This window comes from Lampetra fluviatilis, chromosome 7 (genome assembly GCF_964198595.1).
Source record: "Lampetra fluviatilis chromosome 7, kcLamFluv1.1, whole genome shotgun sequence".
NCBI classification, from domain to species: Eukaryota; Metazoa; Chordata; class Hyperoartia; order Petromyzontiformes; family Petromyzontidae; genus Lampetra; species Lampetra fluviatilis.
In genome coordinates, this window is record NC_136281.1 from 6,885,874 (window position 1) to 6,909,474 (window position 23,601).

The 23,601-nt window shown below is 42.7% G+C and overlaps 1 protein-coding gene across 2 annotated transcripts in view; it reads left to right on the forward strand.

The window, feature by feature from the left end:
• LOC144933502 (disheveled-associated activator of morphogenesis 2-like) overlaps nt 1-23,601 on the forward strand; it is a 106,415-nt gene that overhangs the window by 26,881 nt on the left and 55,933 nt on the right. For both annotated transcript variants that reach the window (XM_078858318.1, XM_078858319.1), the window contains exon 3: nt 13,189-13,278. In XM_078858318.1, the coding sequence (XP_078714444.1) occupies nt 13,189-13,278 (90 nt within the window). The remainder of the gene's footprint in view (nt 1-13,188; nt 13,279-23,601) is intronic.

Below are 23,601 nucleotides of genomic sequence, written 5' to 3' on the forward strand. Positions count from 1 at the left end.
TATCAACCCCCCCCCCCCCACCAGAGAGATGATGGGTTGAGTCAATGCCAAAACAAGATTTGAAAACTCGCAGCTTTCCAGTTGCGAGCCACGCACTCGACTGTTGCCTATGTACAGCCCATTTGTCAATCTGCTGCTGGATGAAATATTGAGGTGCCGTGATGTTGCCGGAGGTAAATGATGTTGTTATTATTATTATCGTCGTGTAAATGGCACATCATTATATTTGATCAGTAATTTTATCTTTCAAATGAATAAGTACGTACGAGAATAAAAACCTCATCTTCAGCCTGCACGATTATCTGGTAAAATACGAGGACACGCCCTTGTTAACGTTTTTTTTACACTGCCAAAATGACATCGCTGAACTGAGCGCATAATATGTAGCCTGCAGAACTCATTCTATACACTTGTTAAACCTGTATCAAATGTGAAAACCGTACCGACAACAGGAGCAATTTCCAGAGGTACAATGTACGCACTGGTGAATTGCAAATAAGGTTTCGCTTTCCGAAAGAACGATTCCCCAAGGAGAAAATCCGAGCATTTTCCGCATACCTATAATCCCCCGACAGTCACTTTGGAGGATTGAGAGCAGACTGGTGGAATTGTTTCCCTTTACGCAATGTTTTTTTTGGAGTGGTGGTACTTATGTATGGATTACCTCCCATCGCTTCAGGACAGTCACCAGAATCCGATATAAATAAAGAACTAGTTTACATCTTTTGGTGTCTTTGTGCGCTGCCCAGTAATGTTGAGCATGTTGATTTCATTTTAAAAAACGGAATATATAAAGTGGCATTGATGTAAAGTAAAAAATATATACATTTTATAATGCGAATTCGCAACCAGTTCTGCTGAATCCCACTTCTGGCTTGCAGTAAAGCATCACTTTCCTGCAAATGTCGCCGACGCAGGAAACGATTTCCCCCCTCAACTGCGAGCATTCTGCTCCACAGAGCTCCGCCGCATGATTACGACACACGGACTCATTGTTTGTAGGGGGGCGGGGGGCACGGTGGGAGCAGGGAGGGAGGTCGATCTCATTCTCGCCATGCTCACCTCCCAGGAGGCTCATAACGGGCGCTCGTGCGCGCGTGTGGGAACCCCGGCTACAGGGAGGGGACTACGGGGAGGGGACGTGTGAGAAAGGCACAGCAGGCGAGAGCGGGTGACCCCACGGAACCCACGGTTCCGTGCGCGCACACGGGGAGGGATCACTCGCAGAGTCCATAAAACGGTCGCACACTGTCCTACTTGGCCCATCTTCAGTTCTTGCTTCTATCTGCCGTGACTCTGCCAGTTCTGTGCTTGCTGAGGTCATGGCTGTTCGCAATAGGTAATATCTCCAGGCCGTGTGTCTTTGAACGCCACACACGGTGAATGTAAACTAAACCAATAAAGTTTTTGATTAAAAGCAAAACCGTCCCCAGTAATAATTTTCCTATATTGTTTTTTTTTCTCGCAGTGTTAAGACACTGAGGATTTATGGTGGGATTTCATGGCAATTTTGGAGAGCGGGTGCATTGCCTTCATATATGTTTTTACTCAAGGGAGACTCATGTAGATTGCAATCAGAATAAGATAAAGGGAGTGACTGGGGGAAGAGGGGAAATGACTCCCTGTGAGTGTGTGTGTCTGGCTCTGTGTGTTTGGAGCGGTCGTGTAGTGGTTAGCGCGCTGCACTACGAACCTGGCACCCGGGTTCGATTCCCGCTCACAGCAAACACCAGTGACGATTATCTGAACCGGTCCTGGGCCTCCCCTAGGTCGACTCAGCCTCAAATGAGTACCTGGTGCGGTGTGTAAACATTGCCGCTAGGGAGACAAAGGCGGTCGGGCGTGGTGCTGGCCACCCACCCCCTCGTGTACCGTTCCGGCCTTCATAGGTGCTCGCTAACAGCACTTGCCCCTACAGTCTGTTAAGGCTATACGGGGGATCTTTGTCTCTGTCTTTGTTTGAGTGAAGGGCTGTTTCATTTACCAGGTTTGACCTTCATTTCAAAAGGTCCACCCAGGGGAAAGGTGGCCTAAATCGGTGATCTCTGAGGGCTTAACCAGTGTGTTGCCTGGAAACAGAACTGCATTGCTATTGCTGTTGTGTTCATGTGCATGCGATGGGCCAGTTTTATTCACGACTGAAAATTACAATTTCGTTAGTTCTCTCTGTGAATTCAATTGAGCAATCCAGCCATACTGCATCTGATACTTGTAAGGGGTGGAGTGATGGTTGTAGTCATTATTACACTGCACTGTGAACCCGCAATCCTGAGTTTGATTCCCAGTTATGGCTCATGTCAGCTGTGAGTGATATCTAAATCAGTCTTGGCACCCCCATTTACGATCAAACTATCACCAGAGTGAGGAGGTATGGTCAAAAAAACTCCACGACGAATACAGCGTGGGGAAGGATGAATCCAACAGTGGATTTATAGAGGGGTGTAAATGTTCATTATTAATTGTGGAGAATGTTTGTTATAAATTGAATTCTATTGTTGTTCATTAGTCGAGGATCTCCAACATATTTATAGAGATGAAATCACGTTAATCAGTGGTATAGCCCTACAGGCAAGTCATGTGACAACGCCAACAACAACAAAATCAAGAGATTTTTTAAAAGAATGTGTAATAAAAGTTATTTGTATAAGTGCAACTCATGATGACAAATTTGAGCGCATCAACCTTTTTATGAAATAAATTCAGCTCTTCAACTACAGCAACGAGTCATTAACAGTCTGAAACTCATGACCATTTAGATGTGTTCGGACACTCAGAGGGGAGATGGCAGGGGTGCGAGAGTGCGAATGGACAGTTTTGCATACAGCTCAATCTAAAATCCAGCATATTACAGTCTATAAACTTTCCCACTTCGCCTCATCGAATCAAGCGCGACGGTGGGGAGTTTTGGACCGATGGTGAATATAATCTTCCTTGCTACAGTCGTGAACATCGCGCTTCTTAAAGGGCTGCAGTTGTCCCAATTTATTGTGACGTGTGTTCATAATTTCCAGCAGCCCCGCTTATGTATTATTCTGTAAGTGGCTGCTTCTGGTAAGTTTTCAGCAAAAACAGCGTGTTATTTTTCAGGTAAAACTCCTACGCATGCACACAAGTTTAGAACATTCTATAGTAGTAGATTTACAATGAACACATTTAAATAACTTAACATTTGGAGAACGGGTTTAAAAAAAAAACACAAGACTCCAATCGTGTTTTTAAAACTTCACAGCGTATTGGGAAGAATGGTGGCGCAGTGCTAAACACACAACGAACCCGGTCACCTGAGTTCGATGCCCAGCCATGGTTAACATCAGCAGTGAGTAATATCTGAACCAGTCCCAGGCCCCACCCCTTCATCAACCTCCAACTGACCAGCATAGCGAAGTACGGCCAAACAGACCGATATGGCGTGGGAAGGCCTTCACACAGCAGTGGATTGACAAAGGGCTGTAAATTATTATATTCGAGGGTAGAATGCATCAGGTGACATGAAATGTAACCAAAGGATAACAATGGTTATATTTTATATGGAGACCATTTAAAAGTTGTGGGCACGGAGTCAAATAAAACAACTGGCATTGCTGGCAACGAGTATTGCGGGTGTGAGGAAAGAGAACTAGGCCCAGCACCTTGGCTGGAGAGCAGTGGAAGAAGGCCACATGTGTCGACTGACGCACAAGAAATTATTGTATGCGGAAAGGGAAGCTATTGTCGTTTTGCAAAGCACAGCTGTGAGCTGGGCAGGGAAATGACTCAGAGGCACGCTCGGGTCGAGCGGTCTGATTTTAACTCCGTTGTTTCTAAGCCTTTGTGTTCTCACGTGTATGAATCTCTGCGGCCTGATCGAGCTTGTATGCCCTGTATCTGCTCATCGTAATCATCGTCACCATCAGTCACGATTAATCCACTGCTAGATGCAACCATCCCAAAGGCCATTGCCATTTGTCACGGTTCTGCAGCGTAGCAATCCATCTGGCTCCTGTGCACAGGCTGATTTCATCGGCACCATCTCAATGGTGGACATTCTCTCAGGGTTGTTAGCCTTAACCCCCACCAGCCTTCTTGCTTTCTCACAACTTGCCGTGCCCAAGTCCACTTACTATTCTTAGCTTTTCTTCAATGTCTGTACGTGATAATATTCAGCTCATATTTACCTCCTTTGTTATTTGGATTTTGCTTATTTTAGGAATACAGGTCTTAATTACCATGGAAATGTTACGTGTTGAATTTTCCTGGCACAGCAAAGTTAAATAATGGGCCAAGTATTCTCAAATCCCCCCACCTTTGTCCACCCTCGGAGTATAAATGGGCACACTGTATTGAGTCGATTGCCAGATCGTGTGTGGTTGGGTAAAGTGTGGGTACTCCTACCTCTTCCAGGACTTCTGACAGGTGAGGAAGAATATGCCAAGCACCCTCTAGTCGAACTCTCTTGAGCTGACTCTGGTGAAGCCCCTTCCAATAACAATGGCGTGAACAAGCAAACGCAGGGTAGCACCTTTACCCATTTGCTTTAGCTTAATCTGTTTTCTTACCCTGGCAACTGGGTATGAAATGTCTTCTGAAAGGAAAGAATAGACTACAATATAGGTCCACTCGTACAACATTCTCTGATGCAGCACATGTGCAGGCTGCATTTAATTGGAATGCAGCTATATAGCCACTGAAATGAAGGTCAAATCCATTGTTCTGTGTACACCCAGCCATACTTTTCATTAATTGAAGACACAAGGGAACCCATTTGCCCTTAAAATGCTGCATCTTACGCTCAGTCGTATTTTAGAAATGGACAACCTAAGTCTCGGTTGTACACATCCTTCAAAGTGGTATAGGTTACAGTCTCCCGTTGGATTCATGATATATTGTTTCAAAATTGTCAATGCATGAAATTGGGAAGGCAATTGGAAGCCGTATTTTACACGGTCTTATGGAAGGATGTCAGAATAATAGGAGGTGAATGGGTTTGGCTCGCACTTTATCTTACCAAACCACCCAGGATTGTCTAAACTGATCTGCTATAAATATTTCAATGTTGCAATTTTGAATTATTGCTGCTTTTATCGTTATTGTGACCAGAGTGAGAAATGTGACATGAAATGCATAAAAAATTATTATTATGTCAATCCTGCTCATAAAGTATGTACAAAAATAACAAAGTTTGAAATGCTGTCCGTCACAAAAAAAAACATTCTATGTACCAGTTACGTGGAAAACACAGCGGAAATGTAAAGACATAGAACGAAACATTATTTTGAATAATGGCAGCTTTCAATCACACACCAGTGGCTTAAGATAAGGCAATTATTTTGATTTAAGTCTTGTAGCAGATGGATGATGGTGGTGTCTAAAAGAGAGTCGCATTCATCATCCAATGCTGGCCTTCCTGTAGATGAGAGTGACAGAATGACGAGTGATGGACTCATCCTCGGACCCTAGGAATTCGCCAGTACACCCTTGCATGTGTAGCACAGCCTGGGAACTTTCGCAATAGCTCAGCCCCAGAGTGAAATAATTTTTCTGAGGATCAGTGCCACTGGACTTTCACCTGCAATAGCATAAAAAATATTCCCAAAGCCATTAAAATGTTCACACTTCCTGTGCAGGTGCTCGTACAAAATCTTGCAGAAAAAAAGTTTTCTTCAAAATGTTAAGTATGCGCACGCTTAATGTGTAAAATATTTTGAAGTCTTTCGTGCATACTGGTTGAACGTTAGTGTTTAACAATAACAGTTTACAAGCTACTGCTGGATGAAAGCCTCCCGACCCAATGTGGATCGAGCATGGTGGTTGTTTGTCCATACTTGATCAAAATAGTGAGTGTGAGTTGGTGAAGGAAGGAGTGTCCAGACCTGGTTCACGTATTATTTACTAGTGATGATGTTAGCAGTGGTAAGAAATCTAACTCGGGTCGCCGGGTTCAGAGTGCGGTGTGCTAACCTTTGCACAACCGCTCCCCCAATAGTGTTTATGTAAATCGTACATTTCAGACAAAAATACATTTTAACACATCTCATTATCATTCGTAATTTTACACATAATTACACTTCAAATAAACAGCAACATTAATTTCGTTACTTTAAAATATATTATTGTTATTATTTGTATTTTAAGAACACAATCTTAACACTTTGCGGTCATACTGTTTTACTTAGGTACACATTGGCGAGACTAGAACAAAAGGCCTGTTATATTCTGACATTCCGAAGTGAAGCAATTTAATCTGGCATTGCAGTGGGGAGAGAGCGGGAAAGGGAGAGGGAGAACATTAAAAACAGTGGATTAATTGGGGTCCTTTTGCTTGAGGTGGTTAGGAAGTGCTTGCCGTACTGTATCTGGGATTTTGTATATCCTCGGTGAATGTGTACAGGGCACGTCTTATTTGGAAACAACAAGGAGGTGTGCATGCTCATTTGTAAAAATATAATGCATTCCATAAGCAGAGGTCAGGTATGTATTTTTTTAATGGGATCTGCAATTGGAAAGTGGCATTAATGTTACAGATTGCATGGTGTCTCTCGCCATGCTAATGGTCATGAGTTATGGAAAAGATAATGTATGTCCTCTCTTGCCAGTAATCCCACAATATTTTATGATGGCGTCAGAAGATGCTTGACCATGTGCCTCAAATTGGTCACAGATTGAGAATGCAATGCTATGTATAAACTATTTTCAATTCCCTCTCCTCTTCAAACAAAAGTATGGCCTATTTGAGTGCTAGTGTGTTTCTTTATTCCTCAATACACAAGTACTTATTTCTCCCGTATACTTTGGGAATTTTCTGCCACAGCACTATAATGACCTTATACCCACGTCACTGATCTTTACCATGAGTAACCAGGTAAAGTTGCAGAAAAAAACCCAATAACATTCGCCAATAACACATTCACATGCTCATAAGCGCACTCACCATTGTCAGCGTTATTATGTTAATCCTGTGGCCATGAATCATTCGGTCAGGGTGGCATTTTACTTTGTTTGCACCTGGCGTTTTTGTGCAGGGACTAGCACAGTGCAAGGAAGTCAGATTTGAATGCCCCATTTGACTTGGAAACAAAACATTGGGAGTCAGGAAAATAGTAAAACCCATTGCAGGTGGTGGCCTACCTGTTATTCTGTCATTCTGAGGGTTCATTATTATTTTTTTGCCTGGAACATGGGTTGCAGTCAACTGTCCAATTGTGATACCTGACTAAAAAAAACATTTGTTTTGAACCACGTAAATGTTGGATATAGACTGTGTTTCTTTCAATCAGCGTTTCAATAATTATACACAATATCCTAATTTTCGTCAATCAATCCGCTGCTGGATGGTGAGCCCTTGCCATCTCTTGTGGTTCTGCGATGTAAAAATCCATCTTAGCACTTGCACGTGACTTATTGGGAATGGGACGCAAGCGTAGGATTGATCACCCTGTCGCTGGCCGCCTTTGGGGGCGGTGTATAGTGTGAAAGGCCGAAATACCCTAGGAACCAAAGGTACACTACTGACGATGCGCTCCCCAAATTTCACCAGGCTCACTGTTCATGAACTCTTGGAAGTGCTTGCACAAAGGATAGTAACATCTCATCCTGTGTTCTTGGAATCCCACATTGGATGGCCCTCTCAAACTCGCACCATTATACACAAGTTCAAATTCTGGTAGGAAGTTGACTCAACCAATAATTATCCTTTTGAGAGTTTATAAAAAGAGTATACACGTTGTAGAAAATTAACTATAAACTATACTACCAAACTATTGTTTATTTTACCAGGTAAGGCCCACTGAGCTACGTAGCTCTTTTTTAGAAGTAACCTGCCCACAAATGATAGCTTAACAAAGTGGCTTATCATGTGGAAATTTATAGCAGTCAAATACTCTAAACACATGTTTCTAAATGTGGAGGGGAAAACCGGAGGACCTAAAGAAAAATCCACGGGACCACGGCGAGAACATGTGAACTCCAAATATACAGGCCTCAGGGTCAGGATCGAACACATGGCCTCCTGTTTTCCAAGCAAAGTAATTAATATCTCGCCACTGTGGCGCCCTTAACATCGGTTAACCCTACGGAAAGACTGCTAAGGTGGAATTCTCGGCATTGGCTAAAGAAGATGAGCAATCACATACCTGCATTTCCCATAAATATGCTAAATTCCTCTTGATATGCAAATTATTTTGTCAAGGCGCCCTTCCCCCCCCCCTTCCAACCCAGCTTATATACATGCTCCAAGCACGTGTGCTGTTTCATTCAGACGCTGTCGCCTCGACAGACCTGGTTTCACCTGAGGACGGCTCCTTGCGTTGTGGCCGAAACGTCGTGAGAATTATTTTATTATGTTTTATTTTTATTATTGTATTACTTCCCTTCTACGTGACTTTTACCGAAAGAACCAAGAAGAAGATGAGCAACGCCTCGTTCTTGTTTCCATGGAGATCATATGTTGTTTTGTAATAGCAATGATGGCATTGGGCGTATTGCAGCTTTACATCTTTATTGCTGACATACAGCACTTACACAAGGCAGCTTTGTGTTGCTTTAGGAGGCCACGCTTTTTATTGTATGCAGGTAATATATCGGCGATGACACCTGCACACAATGGGCCTTCTTCAGAATAGCGTGATGACATGCACTTTAACTTCTTCCAGCGGTCAGATGGAGCCACTTTATCGTGGTGTGCTCTCAGAACGTTATCAGGGCTATTAGGCCAGGGGTTCAAAGTGTTGAACCTTAGACCTCAAGAGAACTCTTCCCTACGCAGTCGCCCCCTATTTTCTTATCTCTAAAGGCAGATAACCCAGGAAGCCAGGATTATTCTCCTCCCACCCTTCAACAAAAACCATAGACTCCTTTTCTTGTCTTGTTCTTCAATATTTTCTTGCCTTCTGTATACCTCCTTTGGGTTTTTTTAAATTATATTTTTGGGAACTTTTTTGTCTTTTTTCCACGTAGTTTAAAATCATCCTTATCTGTTTCAGGTGTGGGTTTTAGTGCTGTTACATGATCGTTGATGCTTTAAACAGTTTTGATTTCTGATACCCACCTTTGCATGGCCTGAATACACGTGTGGGAAAGAAACATCTACAGGCACATGAATGTGTTGACACACATGGGCTCCATCCAGTAAAATTTGCAAGCATGCAGAGACATGCGAGTGGGTTTCTGTCTGGATCAGGAGAAAGCCATCGATTGTATTTTGGTCATTTTCCATTTGCTGGCCATTAGCGGTAACTGGCACCATGCACCCAGACCAAACAGCATTCACTACTTTGCTTTTTGCGGTAACATTTCCTGACGTTCATGCCTAATATGGTGTTACATCGTGTTTGAAAATGTACGTATTTATATATTTTTTCCACTCCTAAGAGTGTCTTGAATTTCAAGAGTATTTAGTTTAGACAAGTAATTTCTCGTTGATTTGTATTCTGACAAAATATGTAAAGTTTTATGAATTTGATGTTTTTGGTGCAACTGGATTGTTAAATGCGTCTGCCACTGGACCAGGTGTTAAAAAAACATGCTGTCTACTGGAAAATGGATTGTAAAGAACCTGCAACGTCATTGACAAGTGTAATCCACAGCATTCCAGTTGTCAACATTTTAATACGCGTGCAGTATGATCATGAGATAAAGGTGCAGCCCTGCAATCGCTTTGTCTGGCCACAACTGCTGAAGAGGCTTCACTCCAGGAGCTTCCACTCTAGAGGCCCTCTATACCCTCCTAGAGAGCCCCTCCAAAGGATGTGTTGGCCTCCTCTTCCTTGCTCATAAAATAATACAATATCAATAATGCAAAGGATAGAATTTTGTCTCCTGTTCAAATGAACTCTTCAATCAAAGAGCTGTTTATACATGTGCTATATATGCATCATATTTTTTAAAATAAATATTGTATCCATTTTAGCTTCGTTCGAACTGGAGACTTTACAACACGTGTTTAATGTAAAAATGTCTCTTGAACTTTAATATGAATGTTTGTTTCCCATAACAAATCTAACCAAGTTTCAAATATGTTTGCTCTTTTGGTTATGACAATTTTTTCCTGGCGCACCAAACTGACAAAGAAACCTTTGAATAACGAAGGTGGCTTGGGCAGCATACCACAGCTTGGTAAAATGAAACTCCTGTTTTTTTTATCCAGGAAAATGAACAAAGAAAAAAGAGAGAGTTGGGGGCGGGCCTAAAAATTGAGGTTTTGGGGGTTGTTTAAAATAGCATGGCGCTCTTTCGCATGCAGTAATATCTTGAGCCACAGATCCAAAGCTTTGGTTGTGATGTAAAGAAAGATTAGTTTTCCACATTGTATTAATTAGGTGCTGTGCTTTTTGCAGCATTATGTGCAGTACCTGCGCACTGCTGCTGTGGGTTAGTCAGACAAGCACCAACTTTATTCATTAACACACCTCAGCAAACATCACCTGCAACGAACCGACATAATTTTTTTTACAGCAGACTTCCCAAAGCAGAGGAAAAATACGACGTTATGTTTTTGCTTGAATGAAAATCTGCAGAGGCACAATGTGTACTGTATGTACGTTTGGGTGTATGACATTTTGTTAAAAGACGATAATGCGTCTGGTTTTTCTTGAAGCCCCCAGGTGAGATGACGTGTGGTGAGGCCCAAAGGTCGATCTGGGCTCGGGTTTCATGCCCACTGGCAGAGCCTGGGTAATGAATTGCCCCGTGTTCCGAGTGCTCAGGCACATCCTGCTGCTCTGTCCATAATTGACTTCATCTCACCGCGCTCCATCTTTATTTTTTGACGTTACCTCTGTTACCCTCGTCACACGAAGGTGCCACGGATTAATTTGTCTTTCGGCCTCCTTAAAGGGTCCACGGAAGGTTTCACGTCAACCTTTGAAGTACAAAAAACAAGCTCATCGATCTTTACTAAATTGTTTTAAGAGAGATGAAAATATTCGCAGCAATATTAATAATCCACAGCCCGTTATCAATCCACTGCTGAGTCAGAGCCTCCACATGTCTTGTGGGTTTTGGGGGATGTTTGACCAAGCTTGCTGGCCAGTGCGAGGTCGGTGAAGGAGGTGGCGCAAGATACCGGTGCAGATGTCACTCTCAGCACTCATTTTAACTATGGCCGGGAATAAATCTAAATACAGTGTGCTAACCACTGTGCCACCACTCAAACCCGTATGAAAGAACAAAAATTATAATGTGGAGCGATTTTTCAAGTCGTTATTGCCGCTTCAAATACAATGACAGTCAATTATAACGTGTGCGCATCATGCATCTCAGGGTTTTGCTGCAAGTATTTTATTGTTAATATTAATTTAAGATAGTCACTTTTTATCTGAATACACAATTAGTATATTTTTTACACGTACATTTTCGTTCCTGTGATTGAATACAGGAGAACTCCTCTTCTTATCCATGACCTTATTATCCTTGACCCTATTATTCACGACTTCTACTATTATCCACGGAAGCTTTCGCGTTTGGCAAAACTACCCTTCGTCGCGGCCATAACCTTCCTCTTACCCATGATTATTCTTGGTGTTTCCCCCACATATAAAGCGGAGTAAATTCGCGGTTGACCGCGTTGAATGATATGATCTGCGATATTGGTCCCTGACATCGCCGTGGATAAAGAGGACTTTCAATAACACTGTACTCTGTGATATTACACAGCATTTTTCGATTTAAAGCTTTCGTGACTGCAGGGATTCATCTTTTTGGTTCTTTCGGTAAAGTCACGTAGAAGGGAAGTAATAAAATAATAAAAATAAAACAATAAAATAATTCTCACGACGTTTCGGCCACAACGCAAGCAGCCGTCCTCAGGTGAAGACCAGGTCTACGTGACTTTACCGAAAGAACCAAGAAGATTACACAGCATTTGAAGGGGGACGGTTTCTAAAACTGCTAAAGTGTTATTTGAGGTTACGTGCACAGGCAGTTGGACTTGGGTCCGCTCGGGAGTCCCTGTGGCTTTTCGGAGCGAGAGCGTGAAACACAATTCCAGGATGCCTATGGAGGCTCGGCGAGGTTTGGCCGTGAGCCAGCACGTGTGCATGTGCGCGTGCATCAGCCGAACCCGCAGATCACCCACGAATCATGGCGATCATCGTCACAAACTCAAGAACGAGGAAACGGCAGGAGGTGTGATGAAAATACCCCCCCCCCCCAACAAAATGGAACTTTTAAACACATCAGTGTGTCAATTATTTTTTGTCTTTTTGCTCGTGGAGTTGTGGAAAAAGGTTTATTCTATTGCGTTTCATGTTACATGTTATAGTTACACGCAGTGCGCTGCAGTGTGTGTGTGTTGCGCGTGTGTGCTTTTTATGCTTGTATATGCCGCTTTTCTTCATTTATTGCACACCCCTCGCATTACTCTCGCTGTGTTTAGGAATACACTTTGATGCCGGTGCGGCGTGAGTGGTGAGTGCTGTGCTTTACATGGGCGCTGTGAATGCAGGCCAATTGCAGTAGGAATGTAGGTGGTCCTTTTGTGCTCCTGTACACAGTGAGTGTTTTGTAGCATCTCCACATACGATGCACAATAGCACCATTTGCATCATCATCAGCCATGATCAATCCACTGTTGGACGAAATCCTCGCCAAGCCATCGTGTTCAGAGGATATCAAGACAGTGTGAGATGGTATCAGCTTGGGGAGGCCTTCATCCAGCAGTGGAGAGATCATGGCTGATGATTTTAATTTTAATTCACTTTCCCCTCTGTATATTTCTCAAACGCATGACTATAACTACACTGGAATATCTGTCACTGGAGGTTCCCAAGGCGAGACGACAGCGAGGAATTGGAATCTTTGAGATGAGAGTGACATGCCTAATAAATGCGAATCGTTAACTTTAACCTTCGCCAAGACTCTGTCGCAGGGTTCACTGATCCTGTACAGGAAGATCTTCTTTTGTTGATTTGTTGCTGTTTTCATTGGTTCACCTTGCTGTGTGTATATTGCCCTTCACTCTTTCCTTCTCCATTGTCATCCTCCAATTCTTACTTTTCTCTCTATTGCTTTTCTTTTCCATTTCGTTTTGCTAGATCACAGCTAAGGGCACCTGTAGTTTCAAATTTTCATCGTGGTTGCCTGGATATTAGCTGTGTTTTCCTGTTGTTGTTGTTGCAAATGCGAATAGATTCATGAGAACAACAACGTTAATTGTAATCCTATCACGTCCTCTCTGTCCTCTCACCTCCATCCCCAAACCCGTTGTCCCCACAGGATGAGCTGGACCTCCCAGAGAAGCACCGTGAGGCCATGTTCGCCCTGCCTGCAGAGAAGAAGTGGCAGATCTACTGCAGCAAGAAGCAGGTGCGGCTCCCGAAATCTGGCTCCCATTATGGGGCAGAGTCCCCGTTTTTTGTATGTTCAAGGGTAAGATTGAGGGTGCTTTTTGCTGTGCATCATGAGGCCCCACAGGGTGGCCCATAAAATGGTGAATAATGGATTCTCTGTTTTTTTTACGGCACCACAAAAAAAATGCAGGGGGGGCATGGGAGAGAGGGCCTTAAATTATCGTTTTGGAAGAGGTGTTGTAGCTTGTGTTGACGGTGATGGAGAATTGCCTGTCAGGTGGAGAACTAATCATTTTTCATCGAGCGAGGAAGGTTTACCTCATCGTCCAGTGAATATGAGCGTTGTGTCCTTGGAATCATCTCTTTCAACACAAAGAGAGAAGTGCTGCAAAATTAAATTAACTCCGAAGCTTTTACCTTGCTGGGCCGTTCTGTAAATTCAGAGAGCCTTTAGATTTCAGTTAAACTTTTCAATTCATAAAATGTATTATTAACACTCGTTTTTATAAAATTAGCATGGCTCGGCAATTACGCGCACGCTGTATGAATGAATTAAATTAACTCTTTATTTTTTGCGCCTTCGACACTGCATGTGTTTTGAGGATTAACGGGTCGCAATGAGCACTTCTCATTTCAGTACAGCTAACATAATATGTGGCTGTGTGATTCATTGCTACGTGTTTATTCTTCCGTTTGTTTTTCTTCTTCATCATCAGCCATGTTCAATCCACTGCTGACTGAAGGTCTCCAAAATCTGACGCTACCTTTTGCAGTTTTTTCCTTCTCAGTAAACACCCTAAAATTATACATTGGATTGTTTTTGAACAAAAATGAATTCCATCTTTAAAATGTCACATCTTTAGCTTTTTATTGAATGAATGTACATAATAAATTAGTTTTAAGTGGAAATAATGTTATTAAGCAACAACATTTGTTATATACGAATACCACTGCCGGGCATTGGTTTGAACATGGCTGATGGTGATGAAGTAAAATCAGGTTCATAGGCAGCAGTAAAGGGTTGTTGCTTGTTCTCTGTTCAATAACAGAGAAGGATTGTCAGCTTTTAGATACATTTTTATGCATTTCCAGAACTTTTGAGACCATTAATGATTAAGTAATTCATCCATTGCTATGAGATGCATCCCATGTGTACACATACTGTACGCCAATGTAATACTGTCCGTGTATAAAAACGCAGCAGCCGAAGGTTATTTTACACATTGGGATCTGCTGTCTGCCCATTGCAGTATAACGAGAAAATTATTATATGAATAACCAGTTTAGTACCTTGATATTTAATTGTTTATAACATACGCAATATGCGCAGCAAGATAAAAAAAGCTTTTACATTCTATAAATGTTTCCTGAAACAAATTTTTTGTCATTAAATCACGAAGCACTTGGTCAATTACTACGATCAGGGACACAGGCAAGTACATTTGAATGCTACAGTACTTGTATTTAATTAAAACTGGGGAGTAATGAATGGCCTTATTTTTAATGTCGAGAAAATACAGTTGCAGAGCCAATTTCAATATGGAAACTATGATGGGTTTTCTTTTTTACGCAGCACTTACAACTACAGCTCATGCAAAGAACAAGCTGTGTTAACACTGCCGTGTTTTTTTCACGCTGATTTTCCTGACCCGGCAGACTCCCGCGGGTGTCTGGGTGTGGACAGGAGGCGAAGTTTGCGGCACTAAATGAATGAGCAGGCTGTGTGTTTTACTAGTGGTGCCGATTGACTCTGGCGGCTTCACTCGGTGCGCAGTTCTCGCAAACGTTCCCGCGCTAGTCCAGCCATCCTACCACCCTGGGCGAACAAGCCCCCCCACCCCCGCCCCTCCTTACCAATAAATAAATTAAAGTACTGCGTTGGCAGTGGTATGCAACGTACAGCTCGAAAACACTGACCACATTAGTCATTGACACTGCCTTGTAATAACGGAAAAAAATATTATATGGTCGGCTGTTGCTTTTGGAAGTGGCCCTCCGCAGTGAAGAGAAAAGGAGCAGGGAAACGAAATTGTAATTTTTAAAAATCACTTTACACTGCACGGCTCTGGTTTTATACAAACCATATTAAAATGGCATAGCTTTCTTAGCGGCCCACAATGTCAAGTGTCATAGTCAACCACGAATGAGTCTGCATGCTCTTTCTTATCCTGTCCTCAAGAAGGACAAATGCTCAAAACGTCAGCCTACTACAACTGTATATATTTGGCCATTACCAATACAGATCAATTCAACTCGTGTGCAGGCACTAGGTGCATTCATAGATTGCAGAATCATGAGAGATGGCGATGGCATAGTGATGCCTTCATCTAACGATATATTGACCATGGCTGATGATGGTGAAGAATAGAGATCTGTTGAAGTTAAGGGGCCTACATAGTCCTTAGTGTCCAGCTCTCTTGATGAGTTTGTTTCCCTCGGAAGGTTGCGTGCATTAGCCTGGTAGACAACAACGCTGGTAGCCTGAGAGAGCACTTGTCCTTGTATGGCTGCCACTGTGGGTGCGCAGTGGAGGAGCGCCAGAGTAAAAGTGGAATAGGATCGTGGGGCAGATCCAGCACGGCCCAAGCAGCCTACGGAAACTTGGCACAGCACCTACCCAACACGTCGGCTCTTTGGCCTGGCCTCATCCTCCAGTGTCATGGTGTGGATGTGTGAACAGCATCAATGTGACCTCCCGACAAATACTTTTGGATATAGACATTGTGTTTATGTGCCATTAAAAAAGTGTTATCCTATCTGCAGCAATGTACACATAATATATTAACCGTAATGTATGCTACTATAATGTAAACAATACAATACACATTTTTTAAAAATTGTAGGTATATAGAATAAAATATATTTTATATAAATTAAAAATTGTAATGTGGGAAGGAAGCGGTGGTGCAGTGGTTCGCACACTGTGCTACAAACCCGGCAACCGAAGTTTGATTGCCCATCCATGACTAACATCAGTGGCGAGTGATAAACGAACTGGTCATGAGCATGCCCTTTTGCTAACCTGCACTGACCAGCGTGATGAGTTATGATAAAAACAACTCCGGAGACCAGCATGCCGTGGGGAGGCCATTCACGCAGGACTAGATTGATGAATGACTTTGAGAAAGAAAAACATTATACACGTAAACGTAAACAGCGTACCCAACAGCATTACAAACGGACCCCTCAGTAAAGCATAGGAAGACGTTCTCCCTTTCCTGTGGAATTTAACTACATCCCCATGCCGTGCGCATCTTACAAACCCACCTCCCATGAGCACGCTTAAAGAATTTCAAGCTCCTTCATTACCGGTGTTTACAGCTGATTTGATTGGGCTGCACATTTTAGTTGGTCTTATTTGGTAATGCTCCCGATATTTAAGAGTCCCTTCTCAAGCTCTGCCGGTTACCCCCTTTGTGGCTTGGCGCTTGTAAATTTATGGGCCTGCCAGATCAACGAAGAAAGGAGGTTGTCCGAGAAACTGCCAGTGCGTGAGAGCGAGCAGCAGAGCATAAGCACAATTCTGGCAAACACTCATTTTACAAGTCACTGATGGACAATTGAGTCACTTGGTAATACTGACCATTGGACTAGGTTCAAAGAGAAATGTGGAAATATTGTGTTACGCAGAACTCCTGATATATGTAGAATAAAGTATTAGGTATTCTGCTACAAATGTAATATCTGGCCAAAGACACATTTTCTTCAAAATCAGCCTGACCTCATTCTTTTAAATCACCAATCATTCGCTTTGGCAGGAATGCTTGTGCCCACGAGGAAAGGATTCCAACGCATAAAGAAAATATGAAGTGATTAAAATTGAGCCATAAACTATTATTTGGACATTTATCCTATCATGTTAAATGTGCTGTCGATGTGGTGAATAATGTCAATCGGTCATGACCATTGTCATGACCGATTGACATTATTGCCCATAGTTTTGATATTGCACACAACATACGCATGTTTAGCGGGTGCACAGCAACCGTAGTTCTATTCCCAGCCACAACAAACATCAGTGGCGAGTGATATCAGAACCGGCCCAGCCCCTCTCCCCCTCCACCTCCATCACCAATCTGATTTGGTGACCCAGGTCACTCTTGAAAATGAGGGGATCCTGGTCTTCATGAGTTTTCACCCAGGTCAACAAATACATTTCACTCAACTTGACCAGTTTGATGATGTATGGTCAGGCAGGACATCAATGAATGAAGAGATGCCTTCATCCATTTGTGGGTTGGGAATGGCTGGGATTTTATATGAATGTATTTTAAATTACATTTCCAAAACATTGCTTAGCATTGCACAGCCCAGCACAGAACTCACACTCGCTCAATTTAAATTCACATTAAATTAGGCAATTCCCCCCACCCCACCATCCCCACCACCTGAGCAGATGGTTGGTTCGGGGGCATCGTGTTTCATCTGCACCCAAGCCCATGCTGCACCAAGCACCAATCGGTGCCCAGTAATTGAAGGCGCTTGGCTTGGGAAAGGGCCAATCCGAGAAAGTGATCTGACCTAGCAAGCCTGAGGCAGACACACTAATCACATGGCCCGCAGCCAGTCTACAGTTATAGACAAAGCTCCATTAACAAATTTAAGATGTGAATGACAAAAATATATATATGTGAATTACTGCCGGTTTGTTTTAATGTAGGTTGGTGGCCATCAACAATGTTATAGTTGTGTGTTTCAGCCAGACAGTAATGAATGCAAATGTAAAAAAAGGAAAAACTTAGATGACAATTTGGCAGTCGCTTATGGCACTCAATTTATATTTTGCCTGTTTACTTGATTATTTTATATAATGTGCTGCATTTATATTTTACATTTTTATATAATGCTAGAAATCAAACACGCACACATTTTTTTACAACTTGAGTGCAATGGTGGAGCTAATAATGTATTCTGCTTGCCCAAAATTATTTCCAAAATGTAACCAAAGATGAGAGATTTAAACCAAAAAACAAACGATCTTACATGATATTTAACAAATAATGGAACTAACTTCATACATTATCCCTCACTTAACGGTGAGGCATTTCCAGATAATAAAGCATGCAGAGCACGACTTGCATTGCTTTCCCAAGCCCTGTGCTAGCATCTAATCTTCCTCAATACATAGTTAGCCTCTGAAAAGAGTATGGATGGTCAGGCATGAGCGATTATGGAAGTAATAGCAGTGGCGTGATGCTTCTCAAAACTGGACGTGAGATACATCTGCAGGTGGAAATAAAGCTGGAAGACATGAAGCCTTTTCCAGATGAGATAGTTCCTTTGGCACACGGACCTCTGCTTAACGGTGACTCACTGAGTATCTGTATTGCCTGCTGGAAAGATCAGGGGTCGTGCAAGAAGCTGTAAATGGAATGACAGGTCACATAGGCCAGCCCCGCACATGTCTTAGGCACGGGTATCACTGTTTCGTTCCTTAACTGATACAGCAAAATTCGCAGCATAACCAATTGCTTTTTTGCCCCCATGCATACGCTTAACCCAAGTAGCATAATTCAATTTTGTTCTCACAGATTCTTTTCCCAGTATCATGACAGCAGTGTGAAATTTCAGCAGATCTGCTATAAAGAACTGCTGAAGGTGATGTCAGATGGTTAACTGCAATGGAGAGGGCGCCTGTTTGTTTTGGAGGAAAATCAAGTGCAGAGTCCGAGGCTGTGCACTTTATATATTTATAATCTCAAACGCGACACTGCTTGAAGATGCAAAACAGCCCAGGGAGCTTTGCTGTCCTAATCTGCCAAATGAAATAGAATGTGACATATTGGATCAGTTGCTTTTACACACTTGTCATGCAGCAGCGTTGATCTTATAGCCATTGAGCCCTTTTATGGACGCTTTTATCTGCTGAATGCGAGTGCTTTAATACTGTGATATTGCTACCAGATGAGACGCAAACTCTATCGTCAACAGTTTATTATGCTGCCTTTGTAAACAGTTTTGGTCTGCAAATTCTTCATTTTGTGTGTGCCACATGTAAGCACATCCAGCAACATGGTCAATTGGCATCATTGTTTGCACAATGATATTTAATTCATTCATAATCAACGTTTTTGGGTTTAGATCGCGTTATTTATAAATGTGGCGTAACCCTCCACCACCCGACACGGCCAATCAGTAAAAAAGTGTCACGTTGACAAAAGACAAATAGTTCACTGCTTTAGCCCACCGGTGTGTTGAAGCAGATCTGCCATTCTGGCGAATTGCCCGATGATGCTGGATGCAATTACCAGCGAAACGTCGTACTCAAAAATTGTAAATGTTATGGTTTCACGCTTCAACACACCGGTGGGCTAAAGCAGTGAGCTATTTGTCTTTTGTCAACGTGACACTTTTTTACTGATTGGCCGTGTCGGGTGGTGGAGGGTTACGACACATTTATAAATAACGCGATCTAAACCCAAAAACGTTGATTATGAATAATATTGGTCGCGAAAGCCTACGTGTTAAACTGATTTTTAATTCAACTTTTCTTTTTTGAGGTCTGTAAATTATGTCATGGTTGTCATTTTGAAGTTCCTGCAGGACGTTTCGTTTTTTTCGGGAAGGTGGCATCACATGCTTAATCACATGATTGTATTCGTTTAATCAATATACACATTCAGCTCATGTGACTGGCGAACAAGTCAACACAGCCACTGGCATTTTCCTTTATCTGTCCTTGTCGACAAGCTTCCCTCGGGGGAAAGAATGCAGGGTGGATTTAAACCAGGGGCGTTTCTGTGTCTGGGCTGGGCAAGTGAAGTTCGCAGGGCGTGGCCTTCCCCGTGCCATGTGCTGATCTTCAAAGCTCCATGTGACGTGATTAGCAGCATGTAGCCAATCCGGGGGTCACGACCTGCTGTCCCTCCCGCATCCTCCTAAAGGACATCACACATTCGAACAGCTTGGATACTTATTTATGTCAAGTCTCGTGGACATGGTGGGGGGGGGGAATTGAATTCCACCATTGATGAGAAGACTGTCCAAAAGAAACAGACACAATTTTAAATGCTGTTTACGAAATGGCTGTGGGCAGCATATGCTAATTTCAGTACATGGACGTTCATTTTGTTCAAATCCACTGCTGGAGGAGGGCCTCGCCATACTGTGTGGGTTCGTGGGGGGGGGTTATTTTACAATACTTCACCACACTCGTCAGCGTGGGTTGTGAAGGTGGGCAGCGTAGGCAGAAGCAGAGAAGGGCAATACAACAATGGATCTTGCAACACTGCTAACCTCTGCCTAGCACAGCCCCATAGCCTGGAATGCATGGTGCTGACCCATCCAAGCACTATCCAGGCTCAACTAACTTGAGCAGTCTATAGACAATCAATGTGTAAATTTCGACTTACGTGACTTTACCGAAAGAACCAAGAAGATGAATCAATGTGTAGATAATAGGATTGCTTTAAACATGGAATGGAAAGCTTCACATTAATACGCGCATTACATATACAGTACTGCACTGTATTAAAACATGGATTAGTCCAATGTAAAATTGACCACGTGAAAAAGTTTGCTGCATTCTGAGTATGACAGATGCTTTAGCTCATTAGGTAAACAGTGGTGCAGTGTACGAGTGGGAGCGAAACTGGGTCACGTGAAAGTTGAAACCATTGGCAATTGCAGCGGTAATTAAGACCAAATCTGATTTGCCATCCAGAAATAACAAAGCCTTACAGTATTTCTCATGGTGCTGCTGGGTGTGCTTATGCCTGGCAGCGATGTCTGAATGTATTTCTGGCAACGCGTTGCCAAACTAGACCTCAGGAGGAACACAATGGGCCGAGGGCACCGCCAGTCTCAAAATCAAAGTCCCGTGGTAGGGCCAGCGGAAGTGACTTGGATGATCAAAACTATTAGGTGACAAATTCAACACGTAGGCTTTTAGCGAACACTATTATTCATGATAAGGCTTTTTTTGTTTGTTAGATCGCGTAAATGTTTCGTACACCCACCTCCACCCGGCACAGCCAGTGCCACTGAAATAAGTACAAAAAACACTGACGACACGTGCCCTGCACACAGCACAAACATCGTTAATTGCATGCCTATTACCTGATTATATTGATTAACTGTGACAACTTAATATTACCATAATCTTTTTACATTTATACAAATACATTGGTCCTCTGCAGTTATTGGTGCACAGTGATGACATCACATTACCGTATTTGAGAGTGAAAACGGGGAGACATCTTCACACTTCTTCAATAGCCTGAAGAGGCTGGTTGTAATCACCAGCGAAGCATCGTACTTATTTGTACATTTTGTGGGTTTGCTCTCTAAAATACCGCTGTGAGCCGTACTCGGCTTGTAAACGTTGTGAGTTTTACTTTCCAACACAGGGGTGTGCTGAACTAGTAACGAATTGGCACATTTTGTTCACGTGACAAACCTTCCTGATTGGCTGTGTCGGGTGGAGGTGGGTTTACGACACATTCACGTGATCTAACCCAAACAACTTAATGAATATTACGTTACAGTTCAGCATATTACTCGTATTCATTAATTTGTATTATGTTCATAGAAGCTTCGATCTCCGTATTTCATAAGAGTGGGTTCGTAAAGAATGCTTTAAAAATGGGCATATAGTAATTTGTTTAATTACATGACAAACGATATTGCACGTGTGTGATTATGAATCAAAATGGGAGCAAAACGATCATATTCATCCAGAAAAGATGGTCTAGGTTTAGCTCGGGAACAACGATGGGCCGGATTAACTCCCTCTGTCTTTATTAAATATAACCAAGGATAGGTCGAGGTTAATTCTAACAGGGACCATATATGTTTTGTCGACTGAAGATTAACTTGTAGCACAACTGAAGCCAAGTAATTATACATGACGTATGGACATTTAGAAAACTTGAACATGTAAATTTTTTCGAGTTTTATTGTGAATCATACCTAAAGGGTAATATTACTTCCGTTAATGCATGCAGTTAAAAACTTGCCGTGGTGGACGTTTTTAGCCGTGTACATGAACTAAGGTCACGCCGTGGAGCAGCTCTGAACCTCACAGACCGAGTTTTGATTCCTGGCCCTCTTAATGTTACACTTGGCTAAAATCCTCTTGATATGCACATTCTTTTTGTTAAGGCGCTCTTCCACCTCCAACCCAGCTTATATATAAGCTCCTAGCTTGGCAGTGTCTCATTCTTCACCTGAAGACGGCTGCTTGCGTTGTAGCCGAAACGTCGTGAGAATTATTTTATTTTATTATGTTTTATTTTTATTATTTTATTACTTCCCTTCTACGTGACTTTACCGAAAGAACCAAGAAGATAAAAATCTCCCTGTGCGCTTCACCAAAGGGAAACTGCCACTCCCTGCTGCATTGGCCAAATTTGCTTTAAATTAAAAAGCATCGGCTCACTTAATAGACTGTTTATACCAGCTTGTTAAAGTCTCATCGTGTCGTGCACTGGCAGCAGGTTGCCCGACAGTTTCTGGGTTTTGTGGACCTTGTTCCAAATAACTGCAAAGGCAATGTTCCCTAACAGCCAACAATCTGACCCTTTGCTTTCATCCATGCTCACCAGTAAACTCATAAAAAAGAAAACTATTCAATGAGCTCTGAGCTACCCAGGCCCGTAAAAAAAAAAACTTCTCGGGAGGCACGTCCCTCGCATTGCTCACTCAACGCGAGCCGCAGGGAGAGTGTGTGTGCGATAAACGGGGGCCGTGTCCTCTGCCACAGCAGAGTGCATGTCAGGTACAGCATTAAACATGTCAACACCCAGAAACTCTTAGAGAAGGTGTATGTCAGTAAATTAGATATGTGTGACCGTGCCAGGCTGTAAATAAGTTTAGTCTCTTTGGCTTGGTGGCGGTGTGGTGAGTGCATCACGTTAAGTTGATTTGTTTACATTTGTAAAGTAAGCATCGGTTCTATTTTGTACATGTTTAGGTCCTTTTGTTAATCCACTTTTGGAGGAGGGCCTCTTCACAACATGCGATCCGTGGAGGTTGTTCGACCATATTTCTCCATGCTGATCAGTGCGGGTTGATGAAGGCGGGCGAGCACAGTCGTGGAAGCATAGAAGTACATGACAACAAAGGATTTTGCCGCAATGTCCTCTGCTTCCCACAATGTAGCCCTGTGACGACCAGTTTTTACATTGTGTTCCTATCCAAGCATATACACAACCCTGCTTAGCTTCCAAGATCTGTTGAAATTGGGTGCATTCTCCATGATTTTATCATGGGCGAATATTGATTAATAATTACAATACTGTGGTGTATATATCATGCACTGCACAGGCTAAATGTCTCACTAACACAGCCACCGCTGCTCTTTTCCCTCGATGTGGCGCTGCTCTTTTCCCTCGATGTG